This window comes from Pimephales promelas, chromosome 3, assembly GCF_988280905.1.
Source record: "Pimephales promelas chromosome 3, fPimPro1.hap1.1, whole genome shotgun sequence".
NCBI classification, from domain to species: Eukaryota; Metazoa; Chordata; class Actinopteri; order Cypriniformes; family Leuciscidae; genus Pimephales; species Pimephales promelas.
The window spans coordinates 42,560,258-42,583,123 of record NC_142771.1 but is presented as its reverse complement, the minus strand read 5'-3'; the positions used below and the strand labels follow the sequence as shown (position 1 = coordinate 42,583,123).

The window sequence follows — 22,866 nt, the reverse complement described above, 5'->3', positions numbered from 1 at the left end:
GCATGACATGTTTGACTCGAGACATGATTGGAATCACTTCAAAAAAACAAAAATACAGTAAAGTGAAACAGTCTCTCATTAAAGGTAGATAAAATTATCATTAGAACATTATAATTGTGTGTTTAGGACATGGATTTTATTGGTGAGACTTGTTTTTGTAATCAGGCTCTCGAAAATGCAAAAAAAAATTGATTTAGATTTATCGGCCGATATATCGGTTATCGGCTTTCAAATATAATGGGTTATCGGATAAAATATTCATATCGGTGCATCCCTAGTAAACATTTAGTTATGTATATTGTCACAAATTGAATAAATATTAAAATATTTATTGATGTTTGATATAGAAACGGACATACTCTCCTCGTGGCATGACATGTTTGACTCGAGACATGATTGGAATCACTTCAAAAAAACGAAAATACAGTAAAGTGAAACAGTCTCTCATTAAAGGTAGATAAAATTATCATTAGAACATTATAATTGTGTGTTTAGGACATGGATTTTATTGGTGAGACTTGTTTTTGTAATCAGGCTCTCGAAAATGCAAAAAAAAATTGATTTAGATTTATCGGCCGATATATCGGTTATCGGCTTTCAAATATAATGGGTTATCGGATAAAATATTCATATCGGTGCATCCCTACTAAACATTTAGTTATGTATATTGTCACAAATTGAATAAATATTAAAATATTTATAGATGTTTGATATAGAAACGGACATACTCTCCTCGTGGCATGACATGTTTGACTCGAGACATGATTGGAATCACTTCAAAAAAACGAAAATACAGTAAAGTGAAACAGTCTCTCATTAAAGGTAGATAAAATTATCATTATTTAGAACATTATAATTGTGTGTTTAGGACATGGATTTTATTGGTGAGACTTTTGCTTTTGTAATCAGGCTCTCGAAAATGATATAAAATTTTGATTTAGATTTATCGGCCGATATATCGGTTATAGGCTTTCAAATATAATGGGTTATCGGACAAAATATTCATATCGGTGCATCCCTACTAAACATTTAGTTATGTATATTGTCACAAATTAAATAAATATTAAAATATTTATAGATGTTTGTTATAGAAACGGACATACTCTCTCCTCATGGCATGACATGTTTGACTCGAAATATGATTGGAATCATTTCAAAAAACGAAAATACAGGAAAGTGCAACAGTCTCTCATTAAAGGTACATCAAATTATCATAAGAACATTATAATTGTGCGTGTGGGACATGGATTTTATTGGTAAGACTTTTGTTTTTGTAATCAGGCTCTCGAAAATAATATAAAATTTTGATTTAGATTTATCGGCCGATATATCGGTTATCGGCTTTCAAATATAATGGGTTATCGGACAAAATATTCATATCGGTGCATCCCTACTAAACATTTAGTTATGTATATTGTCACAAATTGAATAAATATTAAAATAGTTATAGATGTTTGATATAGAAACGGACATACTCTCGTCGTGGCATGACATGTTTGACTCGAAATATGATTGGAATCATTTCAAAAAACGAAAATACAGTAAAGTGAAACAGTCTCTCATTAAAGGTACATAAAATTATCATAAGAACATTATAATTGTGTGTTTAGGACATGGATTTTATTGGTGAGACTTTTGCTTTTGTAATCAGGCTCTCGAAAATGATATAAAATTTTGATTTAGATTCATCGACCGATATATCGGTTATCAGCTTTCAAATATAATGGGTTATCGGAAAAAAATATTCATATCGGTGCATCCCTACTAAACATTAAGTTATGTATATTGTCACAAATTAATTAAATATTAAAATATTTATAGATGTTTAATATAGAAAAGGACATACTCTCCTCGTGGCATGACATGTTTGACTCGAAATATGATTGGAATCATTTCAAAAAACGAAAATAAAGTAAAGTGCAACAGTCTCTCATTAAATGTACATAAAATTATCATAAGAACATTATAATTGTGCGTGTGGGACATGGATTTTATTGGTAAGACTTTTGTTTTTGTAATCAGGCTCTCAAAAATGAAATAAAATTTTGATTTAGATTTATCGGCCGATATATTGGTTATAGGCTTTCAAAAATAATGGGTTATCGGACAAAATATTCATATCGGTGCATCCCTACTAAACATTTAGTTATGTATGTTGTCACAAATTGAATAAATATTAAAATATTTATAGATGTTTGTTATAGAAACGGACATACTCTCCTCGTGGCATGACATGTTTGACTCGAAATATGATTGGAATCATTTAAAAAAAAGAAAATACAGGAAAGTGCAACAGTCTCTCATTAAAGGTACATGAAATTATCATTAGAACATTATAATTGTGTGTTTAGGACATGGATTTTAATGGTGAGACTTTTGTTTTTGTAATCAGGCTCTCGAAAAATGATATACAATTTTGATTTAGATTTATCGACCGATATATCGGTTATCGGCTTTCAAATATAATGGGTTATCGGACAAAATATTCATATCGGTGCATCCCTACTAAACATTAAGTTATGTATATTGTCACAAATTAATTAAATATTAAAATATTTACAGATGTTTAATATAGAAAAGGACATACTCTCCTCGTGGCATGACATGTTTGACTCGAGACATGATTGGAATCACTTCAAAAAAACGAAAATACAGTAAAGTGAAACAGCCTCTCATTAAAGGGAGATAAAAATAATTGTGTGTTTAGGACATGGATTTTAATGGTGAGACTTTTGTTTTTGCAATCAGGCTCTCAAAAATTATCAAAAATTTTGATTTAGATTTATCGACCGATATATCGGTTATCGGCTTTCAAATATAATGGGTTATCGGACAAAATATTCATATCGGTGCATCCCTACTGAACATTAAGTTATGTATATTGTCACAAATTAAATAAATATTACAATATTTACAGATATTTGATATAGAAACGGACATACTCTCCTCATGGCATGACATGTTTGACTCGAAATATGATTGGAATCATTTCAAAAAACGAAAATAAAGTAAAGTGTAACAGTCTCTCATTAAAGGTAGATAAAATTATCATTAGAACATTATAATTGTGTGTTTAGGACATGGATTTTAATGGTAAGACTTTTGTTTTTGTAATCAGGCTCTCGAAAATAATATAAAATTTTGATTTAGATTTATCGGCAGATATATCGGTTATCGGCTTTCAAATATAATGGGTTATCGGACAACATATTCATATCGGTGCATCCCTAATAAACACTAAGTTATGTATATTGTCAAAAATTAAATAAATATTAAAATATTTATAGATATTTGATATAGAAACGGACATACTCTCCCCGTGGCATGACATGTTTATATAATTGGAATCACTTCAAAAAAAGTGCAACAGTCTCTCATTAAAGGTACATCAAATTATCATGAGAACATTATAATTGTGTGTTTGGGACATGGATTTTAATGGTGAGACTTTTATTTTTGTAATCAGGCTCTCAAAAATTATAACAAAATTTGTATTAAAGGGACTCTGTGTAGGAAATACCCCCATCTAGTGGTTAAATAGTATTTTGCATTCAAACGAATTTTGCTCTCCAGCGCCTCGCTTTTTCAAGTGCGTATTGCATCTACGGTTGCCGTTATGTACCAAAAATGCTATGACAGGATGTCTTGTAGTAACACTTCATCGAGTTTTTCTCCGGGTGAACAGGTTTGTAACTTTAAAAAAAAAACAGCAACTTATGTGTTAACTTATGTGTACAATTTATGTGTCTAGCTGTATAAATTAATTTTAATTCTCTGTACAATCTTATCCACATAGCAACATCACAATTTTAGCTAATTGATCATTTATATATAAAAAGAAAGCTATAGAAAATCTTACAGAGAGCAATATTTTCTTCAATATTTTCTTACAATCATTATCTCTATATTCTTACTGAATTTATAGGTTATAAAGAATTAACTTACAAACCTTGTTTTTAGCACCTTCCTTCACAATAGCTGCGAGTAAAGTAGTCAATAGCTGCTATTCATCAAAGACCTTGTTTAACTTTTTTACCTATAAATGTTATACTGTCTATATAATAAAGTACACAACCAAGCAATGACAAAAAAATTAAGTCAGACTGTAACATTGACTAACTGTCGAGGAGAAAGCAGGCAACTTCAGCGTCTCTTCTGAAATCTTTCTGCTGCATTAGCTATTTCCACGGTTGAAAACGCTATTAGTCAGCTGCAAATATGGCTTGACCCCAAAAAAATTCTAACAAAAGGTTTCTCAGTGGTTTATAGTAGTATCAGATGTACTTAAAAACATACTAAAAGTTTACCAAAGTTTGACTCCAAGAAAGGCCCCATTTTCAAAATGGCAGCCGTCAGGTCTATAAAATGACCATTACTCCTTTGTATTCCTCCTAGACCAGGAATACTGGTGCCTGATAGATGTTTTGGCCATGTAATATTATAATTAGCATATTTGCATGGTAGATAAGTGACTTCAAGTGCTAGTATATATTAAAGCAATTGGTTACAAGCATATTTATGCGAAAAATAAGTAAAATTTCCCTTAAGTAATTGCATATTTCTCCTTTCTCATACCATTTTGCCTAGTGTTGGTGGTTTCTGTAGTTCATAACAATTCTTTTAATTCCAATAATGAATAAATTCATTAGAACTGTGTGGCACTGTAAAATGAGTCAAAACAGGGCTGCCACGTGAAGGCTCAGTACCACTAACCCCTTTTAATTTTTTGTCTTATTTTTTAATATTTTTTATAATGAGTGTTTTTTTTCCCTTTTCTTTTCTTTTTTTTTTATACTTTTCTTATTTATACATATCTTTTTCTATTTGTTTCCTCTAATTCTGGTTTATTTTTTATACTTTTTTGTACTGTGACTATTACCATTAGTCGTCACACTCTTGCTCCCATAGAGGTTGATTATAGTGATTCTCACAATTCCTAACTTGACAATCCACAAGCAAGCATGCATGGTAGTCCATATGCCCTACAACTGCACGGTTGTGTTCGGCAGGTAGTTGTGCAATTACAGTGGATCATCGATCTGCAGGAGGCTTTCTGGGGCAGCAGTCTTACTGGTCATAACTAGCAGGAACTGGTTGTCCAGCAGTTTCCATCCCTAATTCACTGTGTTCATGACACTTTCCTTTCCAATCCACACCATGATCTGGAAGTAAACTCTTTGGCAGTGGTATTTGGTTGAGTACTCAGTTGGAGGCAGACGTTCTGGGGTAACAAATGATTTGGCGGTAACGATTTTCTTGCTAAAAAGGTTGTAGCGCAAAGAGTCAAGTAAGCCCATTGATCTGCATGATTGTCACAACATTCAAGAATGGACTCTGCGAGCATATCAGTCTGAACACTACTTGTGTCTTTACTTCCATGTGTTAGTTCAACAGAAAAGGCAATCGGTTTGGCTGTTGAAAGGAACACTTCTTTTTGGTGGTTCAGCTTTATTCTCTTGTTGGATTTTAATGTCTTTTTTATTTATGTACTATTCTCGACACCGTCGACATTTTGAGTACTATTTCACCAGCGGAACATCATCGTCGGCTCTTTGTACACTTGCGTTGTTGATTCCATCAGCTACCTTCTGATGAGCCTCAACCACATCAGAGCCATCTCTTAAGTTTTTACAGCAAATGGGGAAAGTTTCTTGGATTATAACAACATGACTCATGGTCAAAATTGCATTTGGAGTGTACTTTTTCCTCAAGCTAATTCAACAATGTCAATTGCTGAAAATTGTGCATTTAATTTTGTTGGGTTTAGTATAATGCCCCCTGTATACTCAAAAAACATCTATAGAGGATGCATTACACCTTATTCAAATTGAAATGAGTGACCTTTTTAGGGGGTTCACACACAGGCCTCTGTTCGGGCTAATTTAGATTTTTTTTATGATCCGAGTTATAAAATCCAATTTAAGTTACTTTTGGGTGCAAAAATTTTTTTTTACATTGAATGCAAAGTCTGTGTTTTAGCAAAAAAAGGGTATGTGTCCAAAAACACGTACTGAGTAGGAATAACATGACAGGCTAAATGGTTTACATCTCTGGTTCACCCCAAACAAAGATAAATCCTTACAGTAATCTCACAAAATCATATATTCCATAAGTTTGTAATCATGTCAGTGCAATTTAGTGAATCCAATGGATTCATAGACCCAGAAAAAATGGGGTTAGACACCAATATTACTTTGCTAAGTCAAATAATGAAGGAGGTAGGATATTTTAAGGGCTTCTTGTCCATCTTAGACGCCATCTTGAAAATTACACCTTTCTAGTGGTCAAACTTTGGTAAACTTTTAGTATGCTATTTAGGACACCTAATACAACAAAAAACAGCTGAGAAACCTTTTGTTAGAATTTTTTTAGGGTTAGGTGTTTCTTTTTCATAAATGCAGCCGTCTATATCCCGATATTTAAGGCCATTGCACACTGAGCACGAAATATTCGTATGCGTATTTTCCTGTACGTCAGCCTAAAAATTCGTCACGCATAGAAACCTTGCACACCGAGTCCGTTGCGTATAAACCTTTGCGGGAAAAAACGCAAAAATACCAAATGGATTCGTCAAGCAGTGAGGATGATTTTTGCCCTCTCTCATATTGAAAAGAGAAGAAATAGAAAATATCCATCCAATCCTGAAATTGCGCCGAGAGGAAGGAGTTCATTATCAAGAAGTTGCGAATTTATCCTGAGCGATTCAAAATTTACCTCAGAATGTCAGCGGGACAGTTTGATGCTTTGCTAGCGATTCTGGAGCCACATATTAAAAACAAGACCACCAATTTCCGTGAACCAATCGATTCTGAACGGAGACTGGCAGTGTGTCTGGTATGGACCAGGTATGGACACACACAAACACACACACACCCGCGCGCGGCCCTGTGGAAGCGCTGGGCAGACAGAACAGCTGTTATTGTGTATGTATTGTGTATATTGTGCCCAAATAATACATTAGTTATCGAATAGGCTGCTCAATCACACTTTATTCGATCCTAAATTTCAATCTGATTGAAAGAGGATCGAGGTTTATTAATTTCATAATCCAATATAGAGAAGAGAACATAAACACTTGATCGAATTGAAAACCGAAACTGAAAGCACGGCGCATAATGTTCAATGATTTGAGGACGAGCTCCCCCGGCCCTGAATTGTCAAAAGACCTCTCAAAATGCTGGCTCTGGATGCGAAAAACGCAGAAAATCGAACCATATCCGATTAATTTTATGACGGAAAAATGAATGGTCTTGTTTTTTGCAATCTCCGGTCACGTTTCCTTTGTCGTTCAAGTCTGGCCTTTTTTTGCGAGGAGGATGCATTCTCCTGTGACTCGGCATATGGTCCGCAATTACAAATAATAGAGCAAAAGAGCAATCAGCAATCATAGGAGTGCAATGCAGCCGTTTAAACTTGCAGGGAATGCGCCTCTCAATGTGACGTGACGATGGCTCTGAGTCTGAACGAAAACGCGTTGTGGAAACGCGTTTGGCTTGTGGTACTTTTTGACCCTCTCTGCTATTATAGTTTTCAAGATGGCGGAACGGACATGGAAGCCTCCGTGAACCTACCCGTCCCATGTACATAAAGATAATAAATTCTTCATTTACGAGGATAAGTCAGATAATTTGCAGAGGTATTTGTACACCATTGAGGACATATTTATGAATAAAAATATTGATTTCAGATAATAAAATACCTAAAAATCTACACAGAGTCCCTTTAAGAATTATCGGTATCAGACAAAATTTTATTTCGGGTGCATCCCTACTAAACATTAAGCATATTGCATATGTATATTGTCAAAAACTAAATAAAAGTTAAAATGTTTATAGAAACGGACATTCTCTCCTTGTGGCACACCAGATGTTTGACTGTTCCACATCATTTCTGCTTTCACATCTGTAAATTCCTGCGGAGGGTCACATGGCGTCCCGCCCCTCTTTGTTTCGAGGCACTGCTCTTTTTATCAGGATAATCCAGCTCTTTAAAGAGCTCTATATAATTTGGAAGTTTCCAGGGAACTGTTGTTCCAAGTTCACTTTCCTGAGCTTTGGCTCGTGAGGAAAAAGAAAGGCAAGGAAATGTCCAATAAAGCTTAAGTCTAATGGATACTGTTGAAGCGTAATAGGCGGATAGTTCACATTGAGCAAACAACTCACATTACAGGAAGGTGTCTGAACCCAAATACCTGATAAAAACCAGGACACATGGGAACAATCCTGGTTATAACCCACAGATATAGAAGTTTTGTTGGTTTGAAAGGTCATGGTGATTCTGTGTGGCCGATCGGTGAAGAAACTCCTGTGAGGTCTACAGCGTTGTGTTTTTGTGGTCATGTTGGTTTCAATGTTTTATTGAAGGAAGTTCAAGCTGAGAGGCCAGATCTTGGATAAGTTGAAATCCTAACACTCACCATCTTTGCATCGTCCTTGATATCGTGCTTGACGGGACTCGAGGACAAGGGTCTAGCTGCCGTCTTATCGCTGAGCAAGTTCCTGCGGAGCACAAAAGATTTCAGATGCTCATTCTCAACTCATTTTTAAAGGGGTGGTTGATTATGAAGCTTTAGTTAGTGTGTAATGTTGCTGTTTGGGCATAAACAACATCTGCAAAGTTACAACGCTCAAAGTTCAAAGCAAACGGAGATATTTGCTTTTACAGAAATGGCTTTTTAAGGACTACAACAAACAGTTGGTAGGAACTACAATGAGCTTCTTCACATGTTAGTGACATCATAAACCCTAAAATTTACATAAACCCCGCCCCCAGTAAACGATTTATAGATTATCATGACAGAACATGCTAATCAATGACTTGAAGATAGCTAACTCAACATAAGCTTCATAAATTCACCAACTAACCATTCAGAAACGTCCTGAGTCTCTCCAACTTTCTGACTCCGGTTTGAACATAAAAGGTTAAAAGTTTTTTTTAAATTTTCAGTGTGTGACTGTGTGAAGTAATACAAGATGCTAACACACACACAGACACAAACTGTTGAAGCTCCGCCCCCTGTGCCGGGAGCAGCAGCTCATTTGCATTTAAAGGGACACACACTAAAACAGTGCTATTTTAATGCTATATAAAAATATCTGTGGGGTATTCTGAGCTAAAACTTCACATACACACACTCTTGGGACATCAGAGACTTATTTTACATCTGGTGAACGGGCATTATAGGACCCTAAACTTCAACCTGTATCAATGCACAATCACATAAAGCAAACATTTGGAAACCCACATGCACAGATGCTTTAGCCTTTTCCACGTTGACTGTGTTTAACACATTCGTGCAGGGAAGCATTGCATCATCTTTAACACATGGTTCATGTTCCCAGTCTAAAGCAACAGCAGACTTGCCAACACTCATGCCTGTCGGGGGCATTTATTACATATCATTTCCAGTCGACTGATATTTATGATCTCTTTCTCTGCTCAGATAATTCCAGTTTGATCGGTTACGCCGAGGCCACCAACGACAACTTCAAAGCCGAGACTCGTCTGACTAGATGTCGCTGATTTCAGCAGCCATGACACATTTGTTTCACGGGCAAATTAGGAACGTGTTCTCGAGCTAATTATGAATGCTTAACGCAAATCTCAACTAATTAAACAAATCCCCCGTTAGTCAAATGATGAAGTGATGGCTATATGAGAGTCTCGACAAGAACGCATTCGCCCTCTTTCTTCTATGGTTTCCTTTGCGCTAACTATTAAGCTCTAGCCTAAAATACACATCAAAAGGCAGTTTTTATTTTGCTGTCAATCACACAACCTAAGATTATTTATGTGCTTATACTTTTAAGTGTGCGATAAAAACACGTGTCATTAAACCACATCTAAAATCTGTAATGAACTGAATTCTGATGCAATTTCACCCAAGTTTGTCTCTTTAGGACAACTATATGATCAGCCTTTAAACATTAAAATAAAAAAAAGAAAGAAAAATTCAATTTTTGCCAAATATTGGATTTTTGGCCAAATTTACACGTTTCCATTGGGCATATTTTAATTTTGGGCAATTTGAAGCTAAATGGAAACGTGGCTAATGACATAAGCTGTAGTGCCAGATGGGGGAACAATATATGTGTGCGTAAACTACATCAAAGCACAGATCTAAAAGGGCACAGCAGTTAAATCTGCTGGCCTGCACACACACACACACACACAGTCCACCTCGGCTCTGAGCTGTCAGACGTTGTGATTGGCGGCTGGCCGTTAACAGGTGGATGGGGATAATTGAATGAGATGAGAGTGAGGGATGAAAGAGCTGTGTGTATGTGTGGAGGTGCTGCTGATTAAAGCCCGTGCTCACAACGGCCTCATACACACCACTTACACACACAAGGCCAAAGCATTCATGAGTGCTTGACTCAAACCTTGGACTCGGGAACACATCTGATGTCTCTTATGGTCTGAGACTCTGGCTAATGTTTCACATGAAACCAAGACGGACAGAGAGGGATGAAACATGAGGAAACTAAGACTCCTCGGTCTTTAGATGATCTGAACGTGGGAGTGGTCACATGTGTGTTGCTGTGTGGTGGACAGTCTCAAAAACACGCTTTGAAATCGCTGTAACCAATCAGATCAACGTGTGATCGTCAACCAGTGGATCTATGAGTGAGTGGAGGCGGGGCTCGTTTGCATATTCATAAAACCACATATACTAAATGAGGCGAGGGTGTCGATATACCAGTGTTGTAGTACTCGAGACTCGGACTCGGTCTCGAGACCATATTTTAATGATGTTGGTCTTGTCATGGACTCGTGTGCATTTGGACTCGGAATTGACTCGTACTCGAACATTTTTTTTTTAGGACTCGGACTTATTCCCGAGTCCACTCGAGTTCAATTCAAAATATTTTTCATGATTATTAATGTATGTTAATAAAATATTTCTTTAAATTGATTGACACGCCCAGTGATTGGTGATTTTCTAGTGCGCAACAAATTGTAATAAAATTACTTTTAACACCACCTACTATGTGGCCTTTTTACCCTAAACTGATCATATTTTTTAAACTAAGTAAATTCAGTAAAAAAAAAAAAAAAGGATTTCTCTAAGTAAATAAAAGTAAATTAGGTAATCAACCCTCACTGGTCTCGGTCTCGACTCGGACTCGACTGTCTCTGGTCTCGGACTCGACTCTCTATGGACTCGGTCTTGATTCGGACTCGACTCTCTCTGGTCTCGGTGTCGACTCGGACTCGAGTGAGGTGGTCTCGACTACAACACTGCGATATACATTCAAGATATGTTAAGGCATTTAAGGAAAAAACACGTTTAAATATGTCATTTTGGTGATCAAAGATGACTTTTAAAGGATAAAATGATAAATAACATTTACAAAGCTACTTATTTTTTTTTTTATAATAATTACCAAAATTTCAAAGTATTGACAGATTTAACCATTTAATTTTGTGATTCCAGGAATAAAAAATAAAAAGTTTAAATATTGATTTTATGTGCTGTTGTGGTTGTGTGTTTTTTTTATCAATACATTAATAATAGTGTAATAATACCTTGACATCGTTTTCAGTCATTCCCCAGGTGAAGGCGCTGTGGTTGAGAAGCACTGTGTGTGTGTGTGTGTGTGGGAGGGGACACTAACACACTACTACAACTACAACAACCATCAGGAAGTGTTCCTTTAGCAAACACCACTAATGATCTGAAGTCCACACATTCACCCATAACTGCAAACAATCAACACACATCAACTGACATCTCTAACTGTTCTCAGATCTGTTCCTCTCTAAACTCAGCTGACAAAACTGAGGGAAGAGCTCCATCAGATGGACAAACATGGAACTGGTAACAGTGTCATAATGGCTTCATGAAGACCCTTGAACATTTCCATTCAACAGAAGGTCTGTTATAGTGGAGAAAGACTCTTCGGGTTATTCAAATGTTCTTCACACTAAGAAAACATTCTTTTTTTATGGCATCCCTGTGAAAAAACCCTTTTTGAACCTTTATTTTTATGTCAATTGAAGACTAAAAACTACAAGTGAAAAGCGTCAAAATATGAACTAATAGATATAACCACATTCCACACTCAATTAATCACACATTAACATGTATTACAAGCTTATCACTCTTAGAAGAAATGGTTCTATTTAGAACCAGGAATGGTTCCATCCCCCCTTTTCATATATGGCACTCCAAAATGGTTCTATATAGAACCATTTTTTTTTTTTTGGTAAAAGGTTCTATTGGCCAAGTATGGAACCCCAGGGTTCTATATAGAACCCAGAGGAACCCTTTTTTAAGAGTGTATAGAACCTTTTAGGGGTTCCAAATATGTAGCGCTGATAGAACCTTTTAAGGTTCTATATAGAACCTTTTCTTCTAAGAGTGAGAGGGTATGCGCGGCCTGCAGTTCCTCACAATGAGTGGCAAAAAGACTGAGCGGCTGTATGTTTTTAGCTTGAATGCCGCAAAACCAAACACAACACATATAAAGTGGGAAAGAGCTTTGTGATTGACTGAACAACTAGATTTGACCAAACATATTGAGGACGTAATTTTTTACTGACTGCTATAGAAAGAGGAGCAAATCGATCGAAACAACTGGACTCCGGTGGATCTGCAGTTATTAATTTGTGTCAATTTAGGTAGAAAACCATACCCATATATTTTGTATTGTTATATAATAACTCATCAATTATATATTTATCATTGCATATTCTGCATTATTGGATGTTTTTTAATAAACACTGACCAAAAAAAACTCTAAAGTTGTAGGGCTGGATGATATGATGATATATATAGGCTATATATAACACGGATATGAGTGATCACCCGGATTTAGACCGACCTACATTGTATTTATATAAAGCGTTCACAGGCAAATTTGCTTTATGTTTAGGTCTATATTGCTTTTATTTCCCCGGTGTCGAAATCATCTCCTGGCTGCATGTCAATATCCATGGATCACTGGATCTTTAGTAAGTTCTAAGGAACACTATATTGAGTCCAACATTTAGTTTAAATTGATAAAATTGTTTGTTTTAGTCGCAGTTTCCCCTATCAAATCCAGACATATTAGAAGTTATCTACACTGAACAAAATTATAAACGCAACACTTTTGTTCTTGCCCCCATTTTTCATGAGCCGAACTCAAAGATATACTACTTTTCTATGTTCACAAAAGAGATCCATCCATCTCACAGGTGTGGCGTATCAAGATGACGATTAGAAAGCATGGTTATTGCACAGGTGTGCCTTAGGCTGTCCACAATAAAAGATAGCCAATCAAACATATGTAGTTTTATCATATTTTTCAGTGCGATTAGCGCACATTTAATCCTACTGACATATTACAGCTAAAGGTTTTTATTTGATGTGTCTTTTTATCACATATACTGTCATGAAATGTTTTATCAATCATGCAAATTACTTAACAACCCCCTCTGTAAGGCCCTTCAGAAGGAACAAAAGCATAAACTTTGACGCATGTCATTGCTACTCTGATGGGGATTTGTGAAAAGATTTCACCTGTAAGTGTCTTATAATGATCCTTAAAAAGGGAAAATTCCTTTTGTTTTATTTCCTTTCTTTGGTTTTAGGGCGAGATATGTTCTTGTTAATGTTATAGTAACACGATTTAACTAGAGCCAGACCGATATATCGTCAGACCGATATTATCGGCCCATATTAGGCATTTTCCAAACTATCGGTATCGACAGTTATTTTGCCCGATAAATGAATATTTCAAAAATATAATAAAAACGGACGAAACACACTTCAACCATGTCATGAGTGTTGGAGTTGTATAGTTTGTCCACCAGAGGGCACTCTACACCGTCCCTGTTGGCAACACTCGTCCACAATCTTCCTCTTCTCATTGTGCAGCGTTTTTTGCCAAACTTTTTCCTTCCCACAGACTTCCCACTGAGGCTATGTTTACACGGAAACGATTCTGAAGAGAAAACGCAAAAGTGGCGTTGCGTCGTCACTTTTTATTCTGCGTTTAGACGAGCGTTTTGTGTGGGAAATCCGCGTGCAAATGGAGACGCAAAAGTGTGTGAAATTCAATGTAGTATGCACTTCAGGCGGCTAGGAGTGCACACTACAACAACAACACCAAGTCCACGCGCCTGCGTACAAACTTCACAGTCAAGCAGACTTTTGCGTTTTTAACGTTTACACGGGAACGTGGCGGTGGAGCGTTTTTAAGATTTCCACTCTGGAGGGTGGTTTCACTTTTTTGCGTTTTTAAGCCTCAAAAACGCCGTCGCCGTGTAAACGAAAGGCACATCCGATAAAATATTTTTACGTTTTCACGCACGAGCGTTCTCATATAAACAGGGCCTGAGGTGCCTTGATACAGCACTCTGGGAACAGCCTATTTGTTCAGAAACTTCCCCTCTTGCTTGAGGGTGTCAATGATGGCCTTCTCAGGTCGACCGTCTTACCCATGATTGCGGTTTTGAGTAATGAAACACTGTTTTTTTTTAAAAGCCTCAGGAATCTTTTGCAGGTGTTTAGAGTTAATTAGTTGATTCAGATGATTAGGTTAATAGCTCGTTTAGAGAACCTTTTCATGATATGCTATTTTTTTGAGACAAGAATTTTGGGTTTTCATGAGCTGTATGCCAAAATCATCAGTATTAAAACAATAAAAGACCTGAAATATTTCAGTTGGTGTGGAATGAATCTAAAATATATGAAAGTTTAATTTTTATCATTACATTATGGAAAATAATGAACTTTATCACAATAAGCAAATTTTTTGAGAAGGACCAAAGAACATCCCCATCAGTTCTCTTAACTCAAATAAGCACGACAAAATGTGTGACTATCATGTCCAGTTTTGCTGCTGTTAAATAAGCCGGAATTAGCTAGTAATAGTTACGTTACGTTGTTACAGTGTAGTTGACTGACTGTCCTTTTAACTTTTGACAATGTGACTGAAGTATTTATTTAATAGCACAGGACAGTTATAGCAATGAGACGCATCATCTCTCCTTGGCCTGTTATATTGAAAATGTATGGTTTACAATTTGCAGTATGACGTTATCCATTGCTAAATTATGGCTCATTATAGACTAGCTAACCACAAAGCTGTTCTGTTGTGAGAATAAAAGAAACAAGTTTCTTTTTAAAATACATTATCATATTATTTTAGTTAAAACTCATTATTAACTACAAACAACTAATGTTAGGGAAATCTGTCAACGAATATTTGTATCGGTATCGGCCTTCAAAATCCTTTATCGGTCAGGCTCTAGATTTAACATTTATACATTTACTTTTACATCAACCTTCTGAAAAGTCCACATACAGGGAGAAATAAAGTGTCTAAAAAGCATAAAGCATCAAACTTTATGACTTGTGAAATACCAACAAAAAAACAACTAAATTGTGTTATATTTAGACAACGATTGTATCCAAAAACATAAAAACTTCAAATAATGTCCAATAGCAATGGACTAAAGTCACAGAAGAAAGAGAAAACTCCCTTGAAAAGCACAAAAGTGTTATATCATGATCACCTGACTGAGGGAAAGCTAACACAACCACATCAGAGAAGAGCTCAAAGCTTTAATCTGATCTGAATGAGAGCGACACACACACACACACACACACACACACCTCTAATGGTCCAGGCTTGCTCTAAGGACTGAAGGACCAGTTTAATCTTCAATCTAAACCAAATGTTTGTTTTATTATTTTAATGAAAGATTTGCTGCAACTGCTTATGATGAAATTTTGAGAATTTTCATTTTCAAATTAAACACATATTTGCCTATTTTATAATTATTCGCATAATAACTCTGCCTTGTGAATCAAAGGCCTGTGGTCCTAAAAAAGGTGTAGTTTTCTACAATCGACATCTCTCTTTTCATTTGATTTTGAGTATGTCTTTGATAGATTATTCCTCCATCCACTGCTTGGGAAACTCACAATCATGTTCATAATCAATCATATCAGGAGTGCTGTGTGCAGACTGATACCTGTGTGTGTTTGAGAGGGGGGATGTGGCCCATGAGCCGTCAGTCTGACCCAACTCCCCACACACCCAATCCGGCAGCGCTGCAGACCTCTGATCCCGATCCGAGCTTCTCAACAGCGGCTCGTCGAAATAGATGGACTGAAAACAGGAAAACAAAGCTGTAACATCACCACTGATTCTAGCTCTCAATTAACTTTAATCATGGAGAGAAGCACTTTTATGATGGATAGATGCACTTTTATGATGATAGATGCACTTTTATGATGATAGATGCACTTTTATGATGATAGATGCACTTTTATGATGGACAGATGCACTTTTATGACGGATAGATGCACTTTTATGACGGATAGAATCACTTTTATGATGATAGATGCACTTTTATGATGATAGATGCACTTTTATGATGGACAGATGCACTTTTATGATGAAAGATGCACTTTTATGATGGATAGATGCACTTTTATGATGAACAGATGCACTTTTATGACGGATAGAATCACTTTTATGATGATAGATGCACTTTTATGATGATAGATGCACTTTTATGATGATAGATGCACTTTTATGATGGACAGATGCACTTTTATGATAGATAGATGCACTTTTATGACGGATAGAATCACTTTTATGATGATAGATGCACTTTTATGATGATAGATGCACTTTTATGATGGACAGATGCACTTTTATGATGAAAGATGCACTTTTATGATGGATAGATGCACTTTTATGATGAACAGATGCACTTTTATGACGGATAGAATCACTTTTATGATGATAGATGCACTTTTATGATGATAGATGCACTTTTATGATGGACAGATGCACTTTTATGATAGATAGATGCACTTTTATGACGGATAGAATCACTTTTATGATGATAGATGCACTTTTATGATGATAGATGCACTTTTATGATGGACAGATGCACTTTTATGATAGATAGATGCACTTTTATGACGGATAGAATCACTTTTATGATGATAGAAGCACTTTTATGATGGATAGATGCATTTTTATGATGATAGATGCACTTTTATGATGAATAGATGCACTTTTATGATGGACAGATGCACTTTTATGATGATAGATGCACTTTTATGACGGATAGAATCACTTTTATGATGGATAGATGCACTTTAATGATGATAGATGCACTTTTATGATGGATAGATGCACTTTTATGATGATAGATGCACTTTTATGACGGATAGAATCACTTTTATGATGGATAGATGCACTTTTATGATGGATAGATGCACTTTTATGATGATAGATGCACTTTTATGATGGAGAGAAGCACTTCTATGATGGATAGATGCACTTTTATGATGGATAGATGCACTTTTATGATGAATAGATGCACTTTTATGACGGATAGAATCACTTTTATGATGATAGATGCACTTTTATGATGCATATATTCACTTTTATGATGCATAGATGCACTTTTATGATGGATAGATGCACTTTTATGACGGATAGATGCACTTTTATGATGGATAGACTCACATTTATGATGGACAGACTCACTTTTATTATGGATAGAAACACTTTTATGATTGACAGATGCACTTTAAGGATTGACAGATGCACTTTTATGATGCATAGATGCACTTTTATGATGGATAGATGCACTTTTATGATGGATAGATGCACTTTTATGATGGATAGATACACTTTTATGATGGATAAACTCACATTTGTGATGGACAGACTCACTTTTATGATGGATAGATGCATGTTTATGATGGAGAGATGCACTTTTATGATGGGCAGATGCACTTTTATGATAGAGAGAAGCACTTTTATGATGGATAGATGCACTTTTATGATGCATATATTCACTTTTATGATGCATAAATGCACCTTTATGATGGATAGATGCACTTTTATGATGGATAGATGCACTTTTATGATGCATAGATGCACTTTTATGATGGATAGATACACTTTTATGATGGATAAACTCACATTTATGTTGGACAGACTCACTTTTATGATGGATAGATGCACTTTTATGATGGACAGATGCACTTTTATGATGGATAGATGCACTTTTATGATGGACAGATGCACTTTTATGATGCATAGACTCACATTTATGATGGACAGACTCACTTTTATGATGGTCAGATGCACTTTTATGAAGCATAGATGCACTTTTATGATGAATAGATGCACTTTTATGATGGATAGGTGCACTTTTATGATGGACAGATTCACTTTTATGATGGATAGATGCACTTTTATGATGAACAGATGCACTTTTATGACGGATAGAATCACTTTTATGATGATAGATGCACTTTTATGATGATAGATGCACTTTTATGATGGACAGATGCACTTTTATGATAGATAGATGCACTTTTATGACGGATAGAATCACTTTTATGATGATAGATGCACTTTTATGATGATAGATGCACTTTTATGATGGACAGATGCACTTTTATGATAGATAGATGCACTTTTATGACGGATAGAATCACTTTTATGATGATAGATGCACTTTTATGATGGATAGATGCATTTTTATGATGATAGATGCACTTTTATGATGAATAGATGCACTTTTATGATGGACAGATGCACTTTTATGATGATAGATGCACTTTTATGACGGATAGAATCACTTTTATGATGGATAGATGCACTTTAATGATGATAGATGCACTTTTATGATGGATAGATGCACTTTTATGATGATAGATGCACTTTTATGACGGATAGAATCACTTTTATGATGGATAGATGCACTTTTATGATGGATAGATGCACTTTTATGATGATAGATGCACTTTTATGATGGAGAGAAGCACTTCTATGATGGATAGATGCACTTTTATGATGGATAGATGCACTTTTATGATGAATAGATGCACTTTTATGACGGATAGAATCACTTTTATGATGATAGATGCACTTTTATGATGGATAGATGCACTTTTATGATGCATATATTCACTTTTATGATGCATAGATGCACTTTTATGATGGATAGATGCACTTTTATGACGGATAGATGCACTTTTATGATGGATAGACTCACATTTATGATGATAGATGCACTTTTATGATGATAGATGCACTTTTATGATGGACAGATGCACTTTTATGATAGATAGATGCACTTTTATGACGGATAGAATCACTTTTATGATGATAGATGCACTTTTATGATGGATAGATGCATTTTTATGATGATAGATGCACTTTTATGATGAATAGATGCACTTTTATGATGGACAGATGCACTTTTATGATGATAGATGCACTTTTATGACGGATAGAATCACTTTTATGATGGATAGATGCACTTTAATGATGATAGATGCACTTTTATGATGGATAGATGCACTTTTATGATGATAGATGCACTTTTATGACGGATAGAATCACTTTTATGATGGATAGATGCACTTTTATGATGGATAGATGCACTTTTATGATGATAGATGCACTTTTATGATGGAGAGAAGCACTTCTATGATGGATAGATGCACTTTTATGATGGATAGATGCACTTTTATGATGAATAGATGCACTTTTATGACGGATAGAATCACTTTTATGATGATAGATGCACTTTTATGATGGATAGATGCACTTTTATGATGCATATATTCACTTTTATGATGCATAGATGCACTTTTATGATGGATAGATGCACTTTTATGACGGATAGATGCACTTTTATGATGGATAGACTCACATTTATGATGGACAGACTCACTTTTATTATGGATAGAAACACTTTTATGATTGACAGATGCACTTTAAGGATTGACAGATGCACTTTTATGATGCATAGATGCACTTTTATGATGGATAGATGCACTTTTATGATGGATAGATGCACTTTTATGATGGATAGATACACTTTTATGATGGATAAACTCACATTTGTGATGGACAGACTCACTTTTATGATGGATAGATGCATGTTTATGATGGAGAGATGCACTTTTATGATGGGCAGATGCACTTTTATGATAGAGAGAAGCACTTTTATGATGGATAGATGCACTTTTATGATGCATATATTCACTTTTATGATGCATAAATGCACCTTTATGATGGATAGATGCACTTTTATGATGGATAGATGCACTTTTATGATGCATAGATGCACTTTTATGATGGATAGATACACTTTTATGATGGATAAACTCACATTTATGTTGGACAGACTCACTTTTATGATGGATAGATGCACTTTTATGATGGACAGATGCACTTTTATGATGGATAGATGCACTTTTATGATGGACAGATGCACTTTTATGATGCATAGACTCACATTTATGATGGACAGACTCACTTTTATGATGGTCAGATGCACTTTTATGAAGCATAGATGCACTTTTATGATGAATAGATGCACTTTTATGATGGATAGATGCACTTTTATGATGGACAGATTCACTTTTATGATGGATAGATGCACTTTTATGATGGACAGATGCACTTTTATGATGTATAGATGCACTTTTATGAAGCATAGTGCACTTTTATGATGGATAGATGCACTTTTATGATAGATAGATGCACTTTTATGATGGATAGACTCTGATGGATAGACTCACTTTAATCATGGATAGATGCACTTTTATCATGGATAGATTCACTTTGATGGACTTCAAAACAGAAACAGCCATTCACTGTCATTATAAAGCTTGGAAGAGCCAGGACATTATTTAATATAACTCTGATATATGTCATATACAACTAGCATGACTTGAGGGCGAGTAAATCATGGGCTGATATTCATTTTTGGGTGAACTCTCCGTTTAAACTCAAGTCAAGATAAAGCTCAATTTCAGTGGTGCGCTTACCATGTATGTGGGTAAAGTCTTGAGTCCGCCGGCTTCAGGTTTGTGAGTGAAGGGACCTTCTAAAACTCCTCTTCTGAGCATGTGCAGAAGGAGTCGAGCGTACATGTTACGGTTCTTCCTTCCCGACAGTCCTGATCCACAAGCCACCGGATCACACAGCTTCTTAATCCACAGCGCGCTCCGCTGACGCTCTGATGGACACATGAGGACGTGTGAAAGATGAGCAAGATGATGGACACTGCCGTTCAAACGTTTGAGATCAGTGAGATTGTTAAAAGAATTCTCTTCTGCTCACCAAGGCAGCATTTATTTGATCACAAATACACAAAAATAATAATGATGAGGAAAATACAGCTTTGATCGCAGGAATAAATTACATTTTAAAGTATAATAAAATAGAAAAACATTATTTTAAATTGTAATAATATTTCACAATATTACATTTTTTTTTCATGTTTTAATCAAATACATGCAGCCTCAGTGAGCAGAAGAGACTTCTTCCAAAAACATTAAGAACTGAACTGAGCCGGACGATGACATCACGGTTTTCTCCAGAATAGCTCTATATTAATGAACTAAATTAATAACTTTGTCTGTGCTAATATGACATGAGTGGTCACACACACACTTCAAACATGTAGTGTATTCTCACCTGTCTTGTGTGGTAACTTCAGCACATATGGTTTCATATCGACCAGATAATGATCAAACTCAGAGTCCAGAATCCCAAATGAATCCTGATCACTCATGTCGCTCCTGAACACAACAAAATATATTTTTACATACTGTATACTTAAATACACACTTCAGCAAATATAATACACAATTATTAATATATATATTTAAGTCTTTATTTAAACATTCAGTTTACAGAGTAAAACAACATAATAGTAACACAACAACATAGGCGACAGCCCCAGCTGACAGACGTCATGATTTGTCAGCCTATAAAAAAATAGTCAAGTGACAAGCTTATAAAATTATTATGAATACATAATTAGTAATCGTCACGTAATGTAGTTAGTGTACATTAGCTCACCAGTTCGCTACACTCATTCCACAAATCACAAATATGGAGAAGTGCTACTCCAGTTTTAACTTCTTCTGTGATATGCTACATAAAGTGCTAATAATGTAAACACAAGTATTTGTCTGAGGTAAGTACTCGTTGAGAGCTAAATCATAATGAATGATAATGATATTAATATGATATCCTTGTGGTGTTGTCTGTAGATGTGATTGTGTGCGGTCCTCCACTTGTTGCTAGTTTACGCTCCCAAACGGTTTCAAACTGATAGACTGTGAAGTCACATATAAATCCCAACCGTCTTTCAGAATTCAAAATAAAAGTCTCGCTTCCGCACCAGAGTTGTGCTTTTTCATTAATTTCGTGTAGTTTTGTTTGTGTTATTTGTGTTATATCTAAATGAGCTTTGTTTTATGTGATTTTTTTGTTTGTTTTCATTGTAAGTTGAGATGCAAATACTCAACATCAAAACAAACTCGCTAACTTTTCACAATGGTCTAAACAAAAAGAGAATCAAAACTAGCTGTTGTAATCTTTATTTTTTTTTCTATACATTTTTAAACCCAATAGTCACATGCTTTTAACCTCAGCTAGCTGCATGATACATCTTTAAAACTAGGCAATGTCACTCACATCGAGTGAACTTTATGTAGCTGTTGTTTCTATGTTGCCTTTATGTTTTATACGGCATGGTAAAATGCACTTATTACTATTAATGTGATGACTTTTACTCCCAATAAAGACGGAAAGGAGCTTAATATTAGGAGCTTATTATTTCTGGCTTCATTCCGGTTCTCGCGAGACGCGTTTCCGTTTCCTAGCAACCAAAAATCTTTTTTTTTTTTTTTTTTTTTATTGCAAATTAAAGAAAAAATACAATAACAGCAAACAGAGAGAAAAAAAATACAAAAACAATAATAGAGGGGTTACAGACATCAAAATAGATTGCATTAAGTTATACAAAATAACATATTACAATTTGTAAAAAATAACCAAATTAAAGGTTCTTTACCACAGACTCCAAAAT

General features: G+C 35.3%; 1 protein-coding gene across 2 annotated transcripts in view; it reads right to left on the bottom strand.

Annotated features, from left to right (window-relative positions):
• The window catches only part of cep112 (centrosomal protein 112), a 242,407-nt gene extending 220,307 nt beyond the window's left edge, over positions 1-22,100 (bottom strand). For both annotated transcript variants that reach the window (XM_089128934.1, XM_089128935.1), the window contains exons 1-5: positions 21,852-22,100; positions 21,465-21,568; positions 20,813-21,003; positions 15,970-16,106; positions 8,417-8,498 (exon numbers count right to left, since the gene is read on the bottom strand). In XM_089128934.1, the coding sequence (XP_088985060.1) occupies positions 8,417-8,498; positions 15,970-16,106; positions 20,813-21,003; positions 21,465-21,568; positions 21,852-21,868 (531 nt within the window). In that variant the 5' untranslated portion in view covers positions 21,869-22,100. The remainder of the gene's footprint in view (positions 1-8,416; positions 8,499-15,969; positions 16,107-20,812; positions 21,004-21,464; positions 21,569-21,851) is intronic.
• Between the last annotated feature and the right edge of the window lie 766 nt (positions 22,101-22,866).